The sequence below is a fragment of the Microtus pennsylvanicus genome, chromosome 10, assembly GCF_037038515.1.
Source record: "Microtus pennsylvanicus isolate mMicPen1 chromosome 10, mMicPen1.hap1, whole genome shotgun sequence".
NCBI lineage: Eukaryota > Metazoa > Chordata > Mammalia > Rodentia > Cricetidae > Microtus > Microtus pennsylvanicus.
Window position 1 is genome coordinate 59,928,441 of NC_134588.1, and position 19,344 is coordinate 59,947,784.

A 19,344-nucleotide genomic window follows, 5' to 3' on the forward strand; every position below is an offset into this window, starting at 1 on the left:
CCATCCAACGCCATGTGAGCATTAGGTATTTAACCTATCATTCAAAACTACTGAAAATAAAAAGACCATCCTCTCAAGATAGAAAACTCTAACCGATCTGAGGGGACAGGTCACTAGAGTGGTGGGTTCAGGGTCTGTAACAGCTCTGGTTTCAGTTACTGTTCGTTTGCTCATTCAACACATATTCATGAAGGACCTGATCCAAGTGATAGGCTGTGTGGAAACCTACTAGGCCCTGAATAAGAAGGTTATTTTTTTTTTTTTTTTTTTTTTTTGGTTTTTCGAGACAGGGTTTCTCTGTAGCTTTGGAGCCTGTCCTGGAACTCCCTTGGTAGACCAGGCTGGCCTCGAACTCACAGAGATCCGCCTGTCTCTGCCTCCCAAGTGCTGGGATTACAGGAGTGCGCCACCACCGCCCGGCAAGAAGGTTATATTTTATATGTGAAGAAAGCGAGGGCACTCACACTTAACACGGAGTTCAGTATGTAAACTGCTTTAAGAAAAAGGCCTATGGAAATGGTCTGAAAGAGGATTTGTGAGAATCTTTTTCTTCTTGCTGTATTTCTTTGTGAAAAGCTTTCGAGCTTATGGCAGGAGTAACAAGAGTGATAGTCATTAACCTTTAGGGAATAAAAGCGTGCGTGGCCTGGTGCTGGTGGCTCACCACTTTAATCCCAGCACTCGGGAGGCAGAGGCAGGTGGATCGCCTCTGTGAGTTCGAGGGCCAACCTGGTTTACAAAGTGAGTTCCAGGACAGCCAGGACTGTTACACAGAGAAAGCCTGTCTTGAAAAACCAAAACAAATCAAAACAAAAAAACCCAAAAAGTGTATGTGTGTAAGAGTATAACTAATTGAGCCCTAATGTAACTCAGTTGAGCCCTAGCAATACAGAGCCTGACACCAGGATGCTTGGGGATTAGGGTTAAGAATGGCCTTAGATGACAAAAGATTCTCAAAGACTTTCTCCTTGGGAGGCCTGGAGATGGGAAGGTGATCAAGTTATATTCTTCTTTATCTCTTCCTTTAACTATGCTGGCTGGGCCCAAGATACTCCCCTAGCCACGCCCCCTCGTGCTCTTCCGGGCATTCCTTGCTCGCCCCGTGCCTGCCCACTCATGACTAGGCTTCCCCGAGGCCCCGCCCCCTCGCGGTCCAAACTCGCCCAGGGTCGCCTCCTTCCAAAGGTCCCGCCCCTTCGCAACCCGCCTCTCGCCGGTCCCGCCCCTCCGCTCCGCCCTCACCGCGCGTGGTCTAGTGGGGCTTCCTCCGAGCTGCGCTGCGCACTCGAGGAATGTTTCTACGTGCAGTTGGCTCTGGGCTGACGTTGCTTTTCCGCACTCCCGGGCTTGCAGCGGTTGCCGCCATGAGCACTGGCACTTTCGTCCAGTTGGAGCCGCTCAACTACCGCGGCGGGGCCCGTGTGGAGCCCGTGGACAGCAGCGGCACGGAGAAGGCCTTCGAGCCGGCCACCGGTAACCGGGCTGGACGCGGGTGGAGTGGGCTCTCCTTGGCCCTGTGCACTGGGTCTGCTGCCCCTTGTCTTCCTTCCGAGCACTCTGCAAAGGGTTGCTGGACTTGCACGGCTGCAGTGTGGAGCACAGAGTGCTGCGGAGGCTCGTGGGAAAGTGGGAGCTGGGGCAAGTGAAACCTATGTTAAATGTTTACAGCTGTTCTTATTGAATGGTTGGTAGAGCCCACTGAGCCTCGTGGTAAGTGAGCAGTCCAGGGTTCTAGGGTTCTCAGATCTCCTCTGCTGCAGAGTTGTCTCATCTATTACACACACACATTCCAAGTTATCCAGTAGCACTTAGGAGAGTTTGTTTTGTTTATTTTTAATTTTTTTCTTTTTGTTTTTTGAGACAGGGTTTCTCAGTAGCTATGGAGCCAGTCCTGGAACTCTGTAGACCAGGCTGGCTTCGAACTCAGAGAGAACAGCCTGCCTCTGCCTCCCGAGTGCTGGTATTAAAGTCATGTGCCACCATACTTGGCTTGTTTTTATTTTTAAAATGATACGTGTTGAGTGTTTTGCCTGCATGTGTGTTGTTTACTACTTGGAACTTTATTGGACTTGAAAGGGATTCCTGGTCACAAAATTAAGAACGAAATGAGATCATGGTCACAGGGATCCCCCAAAGAAGGCTGATAGAAACAATTTCAAATGTGTTTTGTAACTGCTTGAGATAAAACGGACTTTCTGCTTCTCTCTAGGCCGAGTGATAGCTACTTTACAGTGTTCAGGAGAAAATGAAGTAAATTTGGCTGTTAAAAGTGCAAAGGATGCCTTTGAAATCTGGAGAAAGAAATCTGGCATGGAGCGTGGCCAAGTCCTTTTAGAGGCTGCCCGGATGATAAAGGTGTGTATCAATCCTTTCCTTTTGAGCCAGCTCCACTCGCACTGCTCTGAGGGTGGTCACAGTTAACATCGATGCAGCTTCAGGTTTGGATAGCTCGTGTGAAATGGAGAAACATTCATTCCCCGTGCTCACCTTGGTATGTAAAGCACACGTCCACTGAGGGCTCCCTGGGACCTTAATTGCTTGGGAAGAGTCCAGATTCAGAGATACAAAAAAACCAACCAACCAAACAAACAAAAAAACAAAAAACTTATCAGAAACTTAGAAGATTCAGAGTGATGTACATCAGAATGTGAATTCTATCTTTGGTGGGAATGTCGGGTTTCCTTTTCTTCCCTTTTATTGTTATAAGTATGCTGTGAGAAACCTTGAAGGGTCTGAGAGTTAACCTGCTTGCAAGAATGTGTGTTTATATGTTTAATCAAATATCTGTATGCATACTTATCAGTGGTATCAGTGCACACATATATTCTGATAGAACGCATGGATCTTTGGAGATCAGAGAAAAAGTCTTCTTACAGCACACTGTAGCGGCTTGTAGGTGTAGGGGGGATTAGGGTATCAGAAGACTTCCTGCGTCTTCTCCTATTCTGGGGAGGTATTGAGATTAATTGCTCATCAAACAAGTCTCTGGGACTGAGAGGGAAGAGCCACTGTGGTTATTATTACCCTGGAGATAAACAGATGGCTCTAGGAGCAAGCAATTATAGCTCCAAAGGTCTCTCGGGGGCATGCAGTCTCTTCCAAGGTCTTTGTCCTTCAGTTAGCATGCCTGCGTTCTGTGCTCAGATAGCCTGGGCCATGTAGAAATGTCAGAATATATGCTCACATACATGTTCTCATTCATCCACACGCACATACTCGTTCTTAAAACTTCCATTTTCTAACTTACACTGATGTGGTCTCCATCTTTGCCCCCTGGTGACATGGAAGGAGGACAGCAGGTGTTTGTCTCCAGTCCAGCACCATTATTCTGCCGCGGTTCCTCACAAGTGCCAGCCTTTTCTAGGCTTGGAACTTGAGTGACACGTTTCTTCTTAAGCACTGGCCATGTTGAAACATCGTAATGTGAATTAAATCTCCTCTTCTGTTTTACCCAAAGGAACAAAAGGATGCGATTGCCATCATGGAGACCATCAACAATGGGAAGTCCATATTTGAGGCCCGCCTGGATATTGACACTTCGTGGCAGTGCCTGGAATACTATGCAGGCCTGGCTGCATCCATGGCAGGTGAGCCCTGGAGTGGCCTCAGGTGACCATCTGATCAGAGGGCAGAAGAGCAGAGCCTGGTGGTGATTGTTATCTACTTGGGTGGCTTCTGTTAGTTTATCATTCCTTAGCTAAAGTGGAGATAGTAACAATTTCTTGGATTGTTCTAAGGATTCAATGAGATAGTACCCGAAAGCATCCAGTATTACAACCTGAACTGTAGACCAAATGGTTTGAAGCCCTAGTTTGTAAGAGTCTGCACGATGCTTACCACTGTTACCCAGTTCAGGCCAGGAATGTAGCTCAGTTGGAGTGCTTGCCTAGTGTGCGTTGTGCGTGGAGCCCTGGGTCCAGTTCCAAATACTGCGTACTCCTGAGTGTGGTGATAGCCACTACCCACTTGTAATCCTAGTGCCTAGGAGGGGAACGTAGGAGGATCAGAAGGTTAAGGGCATCCTCAGCTATGTAGTGAATTTGAGGTAAATGAAACATATCTCAAACAAATGTTTACAGCAGTTCATATTGAACGGGTGGTAAAGCCCACCTGAGCCCCACGTGGTAAGTGAGCTAGTGCTCTTCAAGGCTGAGCCATCTCTCCAGCCCCCACAGAAGAGTCTTTGAGAGTTAACTAGGATGATCTCGTGCTCGTGAAATTGTGGGGAGCATAGGCTTGCATCATTTTCTTATTCTGTTTTATTCCTAGGAGAGCATGTCCAGCTCCCAAATGGGTCCTTCGGCTACACCAGAAGAGAGCCACTTGGGGTGTGTGTAGGGATAGGAGCATGGAACTACCCCTTCCAGATTGCCTGTTGGAAGTCTGCTCCTGCTTTGGCATGTGGTAAGAATGAGTCACTCCTCCACAGTGAACCTTCCGCCACCCCCCCCCCCCCCCAGCAAGAGCTGCCTTGGGGCAGTCAATCTCAGAGGATGTGGGTCTATTCCTGCCTTGCCTTGCACCTGAAGGAATTAAAGTTGAGGTTGCACACACAGGTCATGTCTTGGGGTTTCTATTTTGCATTGGTCCAGTTTGTTTCTGATGGAGGAACTGGCTGTATATTCTAGGCTATCCTTTTTTGGGAGTGGGGCGGGGGGAGATGGTTTTCAAGACAGGGTTTCTCTGTGTAGCCTTGGGTGTCCTGGAACTCACTCTGTAGACCAGGCTGGCCTGAAGCTCATAGAGATCTGCGAGCCTCTGTCTTCCGAGTGCTGGGATTAAAGGTGTTTCCACCACCACCTGGCTAGGCTATCCTTTTGATTCAGCCTTCTAGTGTTGGAATGAAAGGAAATGAAAGTTTTTGGTCTTCAGTTAACTTTTATGAGACTGATTATCCCTACTTCACATTGAAGTTGCAAGCTTTAAGTAGGATTACCCATGTCCAAAGACCTTGATACATGAGAACCCAAGGTGGGGAAGCAAGGTATGTCCTTTTTTAAAAAATAATTTTAGGTTTATTAGTTTTCTATGTATGAGTGTTTGCCTGCATATCTATATCTATCTATCTATTGATCGACCGATAGATAGATAGATGGTATATAGTATACCATGTGTACCACTAGTACTTGCAGAGACCAGAAGGTGCTAGATTCCCTGGATCTGGAGTTACAGCTGGTTCTAAGCCATCCTTTGTCTAATGGAAACTGATCTCAAACTCTCTGCCAGAGCAACAGGTGCTCTTAACCAATGGGTCATGGTTTCAGTCTCGGATGTTTCTAGAATTAATAACATCATTGGTGAATTTAGAGGACCAGGAACCAGTTGGAATCGTCTAGTCTTGTCTGAGAGGAGCATTTGCTTTTCTACAGGTAACGCCATGATCTTTAAGCCTTCTCCCTTCACACCCATGTCTGCTTTGCTGCTGGCTGAGATCTATACCAAAGCGGGCGTGCCTCCTGGCCTCTTCAACGTGGTGCAAGGTGGGGCTGCCACAGGCCAGTTTCTGTGTCAGCATCGCCATGTGGCCAAAGTCTCCTTCACTGGAAGTGTGCCTACTGGCATGAAGGTACAGACGACACCAGTTTTGTTCGACACAAATGGCTAAGTCTGGCAAAGCTAGTCCTGCCCACTGTGTATTTTGCAGATTTTGAGTTTATGTTGGGAATGGGTCAGGAAATTCTACTCTTTCTGTGCACGTGACGGGGGAAAGAGGGCATGTGTGGGTGGTTCGTGGTAGGCCAGGTGGGGTAGAAATTCTCGCCTGCTTCAGGAGACGATGTGTGTGAGGGATTGGGGCCTGGGCTGCACAGTGCTCTATTGGTGAGTTAACTGTATTATATAGAAGAAGAATATTTTCAGGTTACTTCAGGTTTGTTACTTTGACCTGGATTTATGTTCCCAGTTTTAAATAGCCCTAAACATAAGAATGCAAAAAGCATTCCTGGCTGCAAGAATCCTATGAATTGTCAGTATGTTTTAAATGAACTCTTGTTTCAGGGTGTTATGGGATGTTTTGTAAATTCTTAGAAGGTTTTGCCAAAGAATATTCTAAGTGTACGAAGAGCCCAGTGTACGTGAGAACAGGTTCTGGCCCCTGTCAAACAAAGATAACCTGGTAGGTTCAGGTTGAGTTGACCTAGCATGCAGACTAACTTATGCTAAATTTCCGGGTATCTTTTTTGGTTCTGTAGATCATGGAAATGTCCTCTAAAGGAATCAAACCTGTAACCTTGGAGCTTGGAGGCAAATCTCCTCTGATCATCTTCTCAGACTGTGACCTGGAGAACGCTGTGAAGGGGGCATTGGTGGCCAACTTCCTCACACAAGGCCAGGTGTGAACTCTTCCTGGGAGGGCTGGGAAGGAATCCCTGCCTCTCCCGCTGGTAGCATGCTGACATTCTAGACACACTGAGAATTACAGGGTAATTGTGAACAAATAGTACCAAGAGTTCCTGTATATCTCTGAACCAGATCCCTCTAATACTGTGGTCCTTGGCCTTCTTAAGGCTGCGACCCATTAATACAGTTCCTCCTGTTGTGGTGGCCCACAACTGTAAGATTTTCATTGTTCTTTTGTAGCTATAATTTTTGCTACTGCTATGAATCACAATGTAAATATTTTTGGAGATAGAAGTGTGCCAGAGGGGTCATGACCCACAGGTTGAGAAGTGCTGCAGAATCTAACCTGTTTGCTTCACCATTCTTCCAGTCTGTGTGTATACATCATACAGAATCTCCTCCTGAACTGAGAGAAAGTTGTAGACACAAGGTCCCTAACTATCAAATACTGTACACAGCCCCCAAAACCACATTCTTTTACATAAGCATAGTGTGATTAGTACTCTATGAGTGTTAATTTATTGGCTTTAATCCCAGCACTCGGGAGGCAGGGACAAGCGAATCTCTTTGAGTTCAGGGCAGCGTGGTCTACAGAGCTAGTTTTAGGACAGCTAGGGTTCTTGCATAGAGAAAGAAAAGAAAAACAAAACAAAGTGTCTCATATACACACAGACATACATTCCCTAGCCCTGGTCTGAGAATTATGAGCAACATGGACACAGTAGGAGTCAAGAGCCTGACACTGAGATCTTGGTAGAATTTTTTTTTCCTCTTGGCAGTACTGGGGGTTAAACTCGGGATCTCAAACCTGGCAGGTAAGCGTTCTACCACTGAGCTACATCCCATCCCTAAAGCTTGGTTTCTAGGTCTCACTTCACACTTACTGAAACCAGGGCTGCCTAGACAGATGGCCAATTCCAGAGTTCAAGTGGAAAAAGAATGAGATGGGTCTAGAATACCTCAACTGCCAGAAATCAAAGAAGTTACTCAGGTCAGAGAGTTAAAACCAGGCATGGTGCACATGCCTGTGACCCCAGCACTTGGGAAGCTGGGAAGTCAAGGACAGTGCGGGCTATACAGAGACCTTCTCTCAAAACAGCTCACAGTGGAAACAATGCTAATTACTCCAATTATTCCAGAGTGCACCCATTGTTTAGTTTGATACATGAACCAAATGATCACACTGTACCACATAAACATGTACAGTTTAGAAAAATAATAACAAAGGCTGGAGAGATAGCTCACCTGTGGGTTTTTGTTGTTGTTGTTTTGAGACAGGGTTTCTTATGTATAACCCTTGCTGTCCTGGAACTCTTTGTAGACCAGGCTTGCCTCTTAAGTCGGAGATTCTCCTACCTCTGACTCTCAAGTGCTGGACTAAAGTGTGTGCCGCCGCTACTTAGCCTTTTTTTTTGTACAGGCCGAATGCTATGTTCAGAAGTTATATAGGTCTGTACTATTGCCCCTGCTTTCACATGACGATCCAGTATTTCAGCAGTTAATAGCATTGACTGCTCTCATAGAGGACCTGGGTTCGAGTCCTAGCACCCACATGGTGGCTCAGAATCATCTGTGACTCCAGGTCCAGGAAATCCAGTGCCCTCTTCTGGCCTCCACAGGTACCAGGCACACACGGCACACAGACCGACATGCAGGCAAATCATCAGTATACATAAAATAAAACATTAAAAAAATGGGGCCTGTCCCATGAAAAGTTTTTACATGTTTTTTTCCTCATTTTTTTTTCATTCCCCACGCAAATTGATGTCTTCTGTCTTTTAGGTTTGCTGTAACGGCACTAGAGTGTTTGTGCAAAAGGAAATTATTGACAAATTTACAGAAGAAGTCGTGAAGCAGACTCAAAACATAAGAATTGGGGACCCCCTTCTGGAAGATACGAGGATGGGCCCACTCATCAATGGCCCACATCTGGAGCGGGTCCTTGGGTTTATAAAGTCAGCCAAGAAGGAGGTGAGAAATGAACGGGAGCTGGGACGGGGCGGGTTACGTCATGGCTCCTTGCCCCATGCCCTTTTTTGCGTTTACATTAGTGGTTAGTATCCACGAGTGCTCTGCCTTGGGAGGGTCAATGCTGTGTGCCTTTGCTCGGGCTACCTTCGTCCTTGTGGGGACACATACGGGGTTGTGTGTTCAATACAGAAGATGCCTGCCTTTTCTTTTTCACTTAGGGTGCTACTGTGCTATATGGTGGAGAGCCGTATGAACCAACGGATCCTAAATTAAAACATGGATATTACATGACACCTTGCATTTTAAGTATGTCTTCTTGTTTGCTTTTAAATGACTTGAATTAAATAGTAGATAGTTAGAAATGAATTATTTATGAACTGTGTAATGTCATAGAGTAAGGGTTGGCAAATTTAATGATTTCCACTATTCAGGTTTAAGAAGCAGAACTACTTCATTACTTTTGAAGCCCCGTAGGTACTCTGAGCTAGGACAGTCGTGTCTATTGGTTTATGTACTGGAGACATTTGCTCTTGGAATAAGCTTTAAATAAAAAACCCCAATACATGTTTGATTAAAAAAAAGTATTGAACTCCTCAGTAATGTAAAACATAAACTATAACATATCAATATAACAGAATCAGGTGTAAGTTTAGTAAGTTTTATTACGTCTTTTCACTCTTGAAACTCTAGTTTGGACAGTCAAGTATACATGGGCATCCTATCAAACCTGCTTGCCTCCACGGTCTCACTGTGTGGTGTTGTCTGACCTGGAACACTCTACGTAGGCCATGCTGGCTTTGAGTTTAACAGAGATCTGACTCTCGCTGCCTCTTGAGTGCTGGGTTAAATAAAGGCGAACACTACCACATCCAGCTAAACCCTGCTTTTGTTAGTCTCATTTACAGGTTTTTGTTAGGATATTCATACAAATATTGTTTGTTTTATAGGCTTTAAGCAGTACCTATAAATCTTACTTATATTAGCAATTAAACTGATTCTAAACCCATGACCCTATTGGTAGTGGTGTTAACCTTTAGCCTAAAGAAATAGCCACTGGTACTGAAAAGCTATGAGCCTAACTCCATACCATGGATTAGGTTAGTTGTAATTGAATGACTAACAAATAGGGCGAGCTTATATGTTGTTAAGTGAAATGTATGGATTAGACGATAAAATATGTGATGATATTCTGAATCTGTTGAAGAACCTGAAGCGAAGGAAGGAATGGAGTATACATGGTGAGACCATATTAATGAGTTCTCCATATGCTAAGGTTAAGGCTCCTTTCATTACATTTTATGTGTTTCTGAATATTATAGACTTTCCACCAAAACATGCACTTTACAATTAGACTTTATGCAGATTGTGAAGCCAGGCAAGAGTGTGGAGGATTATAATAAAGTAGTCCCACACTAGCTCAGAATGGAGTATAATAAAGGCCTCTTTATTTAGGGGTAGACTCACAGATCAGCAGTCCTCTGCGTGAGCAGGGAACAGGAACTGAATCCAGCAGCCAAGGGGGCTACACCCGTTTCTACATCTGTTTATATAGTACATGTGGCCACGCCCAGAGTGTGCCAGTATCTTAAAGGCTATTGGCTAAAGGAGTTCCCACAGCAAAAGAAGAGGGAGCCAGCCCTTTATTTTTGTGATTCTGGAAGCTAGCTTGTGTTTTAACATATATATGACTTAGAAAACCTGTTAAAACAGGTTTCTGCTGTCTGACTGTCAGTCTTAGAGCCTGGGGCCTAGAGATGTGCACTGTAACAGACCACAGTTCACCTTTGTGCACCAGGAAGTTTAGAACTAATTTAGAGCCTCGGTCTGACTTCAAAAACATTGCTTTTAGCCGGGCGGTGGTGGCGCACGCCTTTAATCCCAGCACTTGGGAGGCAGAGGCAGGCGGATCTCTGTGAGTTCGAGACCAGCCTGGTCTACAAGAGCTAGCTCCAGGACAGGCTCCAAAACCACATAGAAACCCTGCCTCGAAAAACCAAAAAAAAAAAAAAAAAAAAAAAAAAAAAAAAAAACATTGCTTTTAGACGCTTTATAAAAGTTCATCATTAAGCTGTGTCTAGTTTGTGTGATTATTTCCTGAAGGCGTAAGTCGCAAACAGTGCCACACCAGTTTGGAATTATGATTAATAGGGTGATATTTATTTAAAAGGGAAAAAACTTACAGATAACCGTCCCAGACAACAGCCCTCTGCGCAACCAGGGAGTCTAGTCGCCGGAAATGGAGCAGGAAGCAAAAAGGGGCGAGAAAGGAAGTAGCCGCTTTTTTAAAGGGAGAGAGACCACACCCCAATGGGCTGGTATCTCAGCGGCTATAGGCTGGAGGAGCGGAAGGACCTCCCGCAACAATTTCCTCTTTGAATGTTTAGTTTATGGCTTTCTGCTTTCATCATTGTAAGTAATACTGTGGTGAAGATCCTTGTAAATAAATTTGTTTAGCTCACTGGGTACTTCCTTAGGAATTCTAAAAAATGATTTCAGAGTTATACAGGATGACTCTCTAATATGTATTACCAAGTTGCCATGCAAAAGGAAGGTCTAATTAATACTCATAGTGGCTATATTCTCTTGAAAATTTTTTCCCTAAAGCTACGTGTTTCGCTGTTTACTACAGATAATGTATAATACGAGTTTATGTTCCCCTCACTGCCATTGGTTTCATTATGAATGTTGGTAGCTAATTGCAGAGATGACATGACCTGTGTGCGAGAAGAGATCTTTGGACCAGTCATGTCCATCTTGTCATTTAAAACTGAAGATGAGGTCCTGGATCGGGCCAATGATACCACGTTTGGACTAGCAGCTGGCGTCTTTACCAGGTATGTGGATCAAGACACGCACAGCATCTTCTTGGGTCTGCAATCATTCTTACTCCTCCTTACTTTGCTGTCATCAGAGCCATCAGCATCTCTGTTTCATGATGCTGAAGACCAAACTGAGCTATACCCCAGCCCTGTTTGCTTCTTTTTAATTCAGGAAATGCCAAAGCTGCCTTTTATAGTTTTTTTACTAATGGCCAAAGGACTCTACATTGCTATGGAGTTTAAATTGAACTTTATTAAAAGTTTTGGCTTCATTCTTTCATTGAATATTTAAGATTCTGATCTATGTAAAGCTTTGGGCTAGATATTAAAAACATTCAAATCAAGGAATTTAGAAAACTTTTAACATTATGAATACTGGACATTGTTCTTCAAATACAACATTTTTAGTGCAGTGTAGTTTTAAATATCGTGTTACCATCATTAATATCTTTGTACATAAATGTTAACCACTATAATAGAGATAAAAATGATTTTGATGCAAAATTGCTTTCAAAACAATCCGTGCCTATAATTGCAGCAATCTGGATAATGGTAGTCATGCATGCCTATAACCTTAGCAGTCTGGTTGTGGTGGTACGTGCCTGTAACCCCAGCAGTCAGAGGCAGGTGGACCATGAGTTTGAGACCAGCCTGGGCTACATAGTGAGACTACAGAACAAGAAAACAAACAAAAAAGAAAAAGGACTGTAAATCTCCTGGTCGTGTGCAAACTCATTAATCACTGGCCTTGGGAAGGTGGTTTTCTAAGGCTTCACTGAGAGTGTAGAGCATTTGTGGTACCAAGGTCAAATGCTGTCTTGTGGTCAGATACCTAGGAAGGAAGGCCTGAGTGTTTCTTCCATGAAGTGCTTTGAAGCTGGTCCTCATGTGATTGCTTCCCTTTGGGTCCTGACAGAAAGATTGGGACTCTGCTTTTCTGCTTTGGAGACTGAGTGGCCTAGGTGCTAGGACCTTGGCAATACTAAACATCCTCCACTGAGCTGTAAATCTCCAGCATCACCAGCCCCCCCCCTTTTTTTTTTACTTTTTAGTTTGAGTTAGGTGCTCTTTGTTAAAGATGACCATGACATTGTTCTGTAGCCTAGGCAGGCCTCGAACTGACTCAAGTTGTCCTCTGGCCTCTACATATGGGCTATAGCACACACATGCCCCCCCCCCCCCCACGATATAAAAGGCTCTAATTTCTCCATACCTGCGTCAGCCTTTATTGGCATGGTTCAGTTTCAGCCATTCTCCTGGGTGTGAGGTCATATTCCATTGTGGATTTGGTTCTCATTTTTGTGGATTTTGCTTTTGTCTGTTACTTTGAGTGTTATATTTAAGGAGGCTTTGTCGAATCTGGGACCATGGAGCTATATTTCTGTACTTCTGATGGTTTTATAGTTCTCAGACCTGTGTTCTATGCAGGTGCATGCTTGTGTACCGTGTAAGGGTTCCACCTTCATCGCTTTGTGTGAGTGGTGTAGTTGTTCCACGCCGCTGAGTAGTGGCACTCTTGTGTTGCTGCTTACTTTAGTGATTTTTTTAAAAATCTGGGTCGTCTTTTGCCTGGGCGACGAAAGGGATTTAAACAGTTTGAAGAAACAAGAGTTTGGCAGGATTTCAGGGCCCTTGCAATGTACGCTCCAAGGTTTCCTGTGAAGTTAGCGTGAACTGTGAATAACCAGCGCTGTCTCTTCCCTCCCAGGGACATCCAGCGGGCTCACAGGGTGGCGGCCGAGCTTCAGGCGGGAACATGCTACATTAACAACTACAACGTCAGCCCAGTGGAGTTGCCCTTTGGTGGCTATAAGAAGTCAGGTGAGGAGGTGGGAATGCACAAGCCGAGCCAGCCACTGTCGTCGGTGCTGCCACACCAGTATTCCTCAGCCTGTGTCTAGCATAGCCTGAGGAGACAGACTCAGTCCTCCCCAGCCTCACTGGAATGCAGGCCGGCATCGCCAGGAAGTTCTCCTGTGTAACACGGCGTGTGAATGGCTGATCTGCATCTCATGGCATGTCTTGTGGGTAGCATTACCTTTTCTTTAGTGTTGGGTTGATTTCTCTGAGCATTAAACACTCCTGCAGGGGTTCCACATCAGGTATGCCCATCAGTAGGGCTTTGGGGCTTCTAAAGTCATTCCAGAAAGCTTATATTAATGGGTTTTCTCTTTGGGGCCCAAATTTATAAAGTCTCTTAATTTGCCATTTGCCACAATTCTAGCCATCATCTCTGTTCTGGATGGCACCAGAGTGTCCCCCAAACTACTGCTCATTTATTTCTGCCCCCAGATGTGTGGTCTGGTGTTTCAGGGGTTTGAGGCTCGGGGACACAGCCACCACTTTGAGGTTCATTCTTTGTATTCTGGTACCTGTATTCATTTATTTCCTATACTTTTTTCATTTGAACTAAAAATTGATTTGAACACAGTTTCAGAGTCCAACCCATAGTCTTGGGCCACCTTAATATTATGGGCACTGAAGTGATGGTGGGTGTCGAGTTTTACCTGATACTCAGCGTTATCCTTGCGCTCCTCAACGACGTCCCACCCGTCCTCCTCATGCCAGTGTGGTGCACGAAGGAGCTGAACACGTGCATGATGCAAGTAGAAGTCAAGGTGCAATTTCATTTATAAGTAACTTCTAGGATAGGGCTTAGGCCTGAGGGTTTTCATTCCTTTTGAGTAGCACGACAGTGGACGGTGTGATGCGAGAGATGGCTTAGCTAGCCACGGTTTGGACCAGGATACAGCACAAAGCCCAAGCACGGGTGCTGTCTTTTTTACACATTATTCATTAGGCAGTGCTTGAGGATATTAAGTAATCAAGGAACTGGAAGTCTGTTCTTTGCACATTTAAAAGATTGATAAACCTTGTTAGTCAAGTTTTAAATGAACACTGCTTTCCCCGGCTGTCAGGTGGATTGCTTTAGAGGCTGCTTTTAGCGAGCTGCTTTGCTTTTTTTTTTTTTTCTTTTCAGGGCTGGGGTGGGGAAGGGAGAACACAGTCTCCTGTATCTAGAGCTTATGGGTAGTGGAGCAGACTTAAACAGGCCCTTGTCTGTGTATAGTGGGATTACAGGCGGGTGATACCCTGCCCAGGCTGTGTGTGCTGGGGATGGAACCCAGGGCTTTGTGCTTGGTAGGCTGTAGCACCTGACTTTTAACATGTTTCCTTAAAGAGACTGCACATTTTTCAGATGTTCACCCAGAGCAACAGGCACCTGAAATCAGGACTCATGCTCTGAAACGAGGCTGTGCTACTTCCCTGTCCTAACACTCGCTGGCCCCAGCTCCACAAAAGTACCTGGTTTGAGAATGGGCTTCCCACCCGGACCAGCGGAGCGTGCATTTGAAGTGGTGTGTGACTTGAAACCACTGTAGTGACCAGTTCACCCTGACCCCGTCTTGTCTTTTCAGGATTTGGCAGAGAGAATGGCCGTGTGACGATTGAGTACTATTCACAGCTGAAGACGGTGTATGTGGAGATGGGCGAAGTGGAGTCACCTTTTTGAAAACCTGTGAATCCCGTTCACATGGCCAGGCTGTAGAACAAGCTGGCTGCCTTGACAGTAGTGTAACTGAATAGTCTCTTAGGTTGTAGGGAGCTGCGGGTTGCATTCCGCCACCCAGCTCCCGCCACCGGCTAGCTTTACCCGAAATAACACACAAATTGTATTCTTTTAAACACTGCTTGGCCCATTATATCTAGCCTCTTCTCGGCTAACTCTCGCACCTGGACTAGCCCATTTCTAATAATGTGTGTAGCACCGAGGTGCGCTTACCAGGAAGATTCTAGCCTACGTCCATCCTGCGCCGGAGCTTCATCGCGTCTGCCTGGGAGAGGGGAGCATGGCCTCTGAGCTCACTTCCTCTTCCTCCCAGCATTCTGTTCTGTTTACTCCACCCACCTATGTTCTAACCAATAAAATGGGTCAAGGCAGTTTCTTTATTTTTTAACCAACACCTTTGGGTTGGGGTCAGTATTGTCCTCCGTCTTGCAGTTACCCTTCCCAGTTGAAAATGTGCGCAAGTGCCTTTTGGATACCAGCCAGGGGGCTTGTTCTTCCCGCGAGTCCCTGCGAGGTCTGGACACCCCAGCAGTACACCACGCAAAAGGCAGGCCCCAGCTCTGCTCACACGTCTGTCCCACCAACAATGGCAACTTTCTAGTTTGCTCTAAAGATGCCTTCCTTCTTGGGTTCCTGATGAATCAGTAGACATATTTTCTTTGTTCATTGACAGTTAAAAAATTGGGGGGGGGGGTGCTGAGAGATAGCTCAGAGGTTAAGAGCACTGACTGTTCTTCCAGAGGTCCTAAGTTCAATTCACAGTAACCACATGGTGGCTCACAACCATCTATAATGAGTGAGATCTGGTGCCCTCATCTGGCCTGCAGGGATACTTGCAGGCAGATGCTGTATACATAATTAATAAATAAATCCTTAAAAGAAAATTCTTAAAGCTTTAATCGGGAGCCAGAAAAGTTGTAATACTTATGGAAAAAGTGATCCATTGGCATTTAAAAAGCTACATTCCTTTTGGCTAGCAAGACAGCTCAGTGGGTAAGGTCTTAGCACAGAAGCCTGATGATTCTGTACCTAGGTCCCACATGAAGGCAGTGTGTCCCTCCCCTGTATCATATATGCATAGTAATAAAATCTTTTGCAAAAGCTTAGTTCTTTTGTCATTTCATTGAGAAACCTGAGCTGGCTAGCAAGAAAATAGTTGATACGTCAGCAAACACCCATCCCATCATCCCATCTCAGACACTTATCCCGGGTCCTTGCACAGCGGCCTGTCGTTCTACAACTGAAGAGAGTCGTTTGACTGCACGAATTACTGTGTGCTTCTGTGACAGAGCATTGGAACCAGTCACAGTGTTAATCTTTTGTCTTTAATTTGAATCTCATCACATCTTAAAGACTGGACTGGACAGAGGAGAAAGTATAGGACCAGGACAGGCAAGGGAAGTTGAGGCATGACAACTTTTTGTGACCCTGTCCTTCCCTGCTGCAGCCTACCCTAAAGAGCTACCAGACCTTGTAGCTGCACTACTACAGCTGAGGCCTCGCCCATGCTCCTTTCTGGGGACGAGTTAAGTAATAGTGAAGGTGGCATTTAGAGATAAGGAATGATTGTCATGGCTGGGCCTAGCTCTCTTGCCCTTGCATGGGCAAGTTAGGGCAGTTAGCACTGGAATGATTAAATCAGCCTTTCTTGGTGTTATTTTCCCTGAAATATTTATGAATCCTTGTTCTTATACAAAGACCTACTTGTCTTTCTTTTCAAGGTTGGGGGAGGGAGTTGACGAAAGCCATTAGACAGCGGCAGTGAATGAGCTCTCCATGGTCAATAGATGACAACGTGCCCTTGCTTAGGCCGCTGCAGTGCCTTATCACCACCATACACACTCTTCCGTCACTTTCCCCCTTATTTCTCTGCCAGGCTGTTCCCAAGTCACTTCAGACCATGTTTCTCAGAAATTCACCTTGCATACTAGCCAGGAAGTGGCAGCCGCTCATGCCTTTAATCCCAGTACTCGGGAGGCAGAGGCAGGTGGATCTCTGAGTTTAAGACCAGCCTGGTCTACAGAGTTAGTTCCAGGACAGCTAGGACTACACAGAAACCCCGTCTCAAAAGCCAAAAGAAGAAGAAAAAAAGCCCTACAGACTAAAAATGTGTTCCGAGGTAAGGGAACCAGCACAGACCTCCTCTTCTGTCCGTGTGGATGACTATCCGTTGTCACTTGAGACTGTTCCCCTGCTAACTGTAGCCTTTCTGAACTAGGATGCGAACTGAAAGCAAGCACTGCTGCCATTGGCCGCGAACTGTGGAGTGCATCAGCAGCTGCCGCTCAGTGTGGCCCAGGGAGCCGCTGCACCTGCTGGGTAAGAGAATTGTAGATTCTCAGCCCACCCCAGACCTGTCAGATCTGCCTTTCAGGAAGCTCCTCAGCTGAGTCATAGGCATCATAGCTTGCCAGGCTGCGCTTTGAGAAAACTGGTTCCCGAGCTCGGGTTTCATTAGAGCTGCCGTTGAGCATTTAAAAGACTGAGATGCTAATGTAATTGATCTGGGCACCTGGACTCTGAAAAGCTTCCCAGGTGAGTTCCTAGGCAGATGGAGTTGAGGACAGCTCTGAGCACCAAGCTCGGTACAGTCGCTGCGAGCCCATGTAACCGCTTAAGCTTAATAAAATGAAGCAAAAAGCATGTGAGTTGCTCTAGCCATACAGCAAGGCCTCAGTGGCCAAACACAGGTGTCAGTTAATTGGAAAGTAGAGTATGTTATGTCAGAAAACACCTAGAAAGTGCTGCTTACGAGGGATGAAGCAGAGACTGCATATGTATCTGTCCGTGTAGGGGGATGCATATGGGCGTGAGTGTGGGGGTCAGGAGACCCACCTAGGGGAAGTGGGTTTTCCCCTTCCACTGTGTGAATTAAGGGAGTCGAACTCGGGTGGTCAGGGATGGCGGTCAATGCTTCTACCCGCTGAGCCGTTTCGTGTTAAGTCTCACCTGGTCATTTTGATTAAGGTGGGAGAACCTCTTAGGGATGTAAAGGGGAAGCGGGGCACACTCTGGCAGAACATAGATGATAGCTTGGACTTCTGCTAGGTTACACCAGCAGGTAGTGCCCAAGCTTCCTACCATACCTTGTGGGAGCCTGAGCCCACCCAGCCTCTGGTCTTGAGTGTCTTCTACTGTGCGTGCGTCATCAGTGGCTCCTCAGTAATCGTGCACGAACGTTTCTAGTTCCATACAATTAGGGTTTGAATGTAAAGAGTCCCTGCAGACTCATGTGCTTGGAACTTGGGTCCCAGCCGGTGATGATATTTTAGGAGGCTGTGGAATATTTGGGACATCCTACGCAGCACAGAGATCAGGCGGGGAGACACTGCTGCCTCTCCTGAGCGGCATCACTATTCTCAATAAAAGCTATCCCCCATTGGTCTGGCCTACTTTGGGTAATGTGAGTATGTCTGGTAGCACGGAGAAGGCAGCACAGAGCGGCAGTCAGGCTGCTAAGGGGTATGGCCGCTGGCTGCTCGACAGCGTAGCAGCAGCAGCAGCAGCAGCAACAGCTGCAGTTTGAGGAAGGCCAGCGCAGGAAAGTGGCACCAGCAGAGACAGCAGGAGGCGGGGGACAGAACTGAGACAGAAGGACAATGCAGTCTATGAGGATTCAGAGATGCGAAAAGCAGTCTCTGGTTGCTAGTCTTGGAGAGAACTGCCTCTTTAAGACTAAGGAAGGGTCTTACACCCTGGGCCAAGGACTGTAACTGGCTGCTGTCAAGGGCGGAGGAATGCCAACAGCTACAACAGTGGTTCTCAATCTGTGGGTCATGATCCCTTTGTGTGTGTGTGGGGGGGGGTCAAACAACCTTTCACAGGGGTCACCTGAGACCATCAGAAAACACAGATACGTTATAATTCATAACAGCAAAATTACAGTTATCAAGAAACAATGAAAATAACTTTACGCTTGGGGTCACTACAACATGAGGGACTGTATTAAAGGATCTCAACTATTACAGAGGCTTACTGATGCCATCTTTTCTAGTCCAAACACAAAACTTCCCACCTCGCCGGGCGGTGGTGGCGCACGCCTTTAATCCCAGCACTCGGGAGGCAGAGACAGGTGGATCTCTGTGAGTTCGAGGCCAGCCTGGTCTACAAGAGCTAGTTCTAGGATAGGCTCCAAAGCCGCAGAGAAACCCTGTCTCGAAAAACAAAAAACAAAAAAAAAAAACTTCCCACCTCATCGCTGTCATTTCATAAAGAAACATTTAATGCTAAAATAAAGGCAAATCTAAAGCTCAATGGGAGGAAGAAGCCCATTTCCTTTGTTTGTTCAGTACACTAGTGACAACTTCTCACGACCTGAGCTGGGAGTGGATTCTGATATAATCCCCAAGGGAGTCACAGCCATCTAGGCAAAGCTAAGCCACTCTTCAGTGTTCAATTCCCATAGGTTGAGCAGATCAGTACTACGGGAAATGCATGGGTTTTAGAGGTACGCCTCTGCCCAAAGCCTAGCTCTAATGCTCACAAGTGACAGAGCGTGTGAAGTGTGGCTGGCACCAAGGAAGAGGAAGATCTCCCGGGTGGGTTTTATTTTATCCATCTGAAAGCCACGCATGCCTTGTGGACAGCAAAGGTCTAGATATTATTTTTGTTCATACTTCATAGACAACTTTAGTTTTTAGAGCA

At 45.9% G+C, this 19,344-nt stretch overlaps 1 protein-coding gene across 1 annotated transcript; it reads left to right on the forward strand.

The window, feature by feature from the left end:
* The first annotated feature begins 1,122 nt into the window (after positions 1 to 1,122).
* Positions 1,123 to 15,806, forward strand: Aldh9a1 (aldehyde dehydrogenase 9 family member A1). The gene is made up of 11 exons (XM_075988512.1): positions 1,123 to 1,473; positions 2,210 to 2,355; positions 3,458 to 3,587; positions 4,270 to 4,404; positions 5,370 to 5,566; positions 6,192 to 6,332; positions 8,122 to 8,310; positions 8,529 to 8,616; positions 11,003 to 11,144; positions 12,838 to 12,950; positions 14,549 to 15,806. Exons 1-11 carry the CDS (start codon positions 1,293 to 1,295, stop codon positions 14,641 to 14,643), a joined length of 1,557 nt encoding a protein of 518 aa, XP_075844627.1. The 5' UTR covers positions 1,123 to 1,292; the 3' UTR covers positions 14,644 to 15,806.
* The last annotated feature ends 3,538 nt before the right edge of the window (positions 15,807 to 19,344 follow it).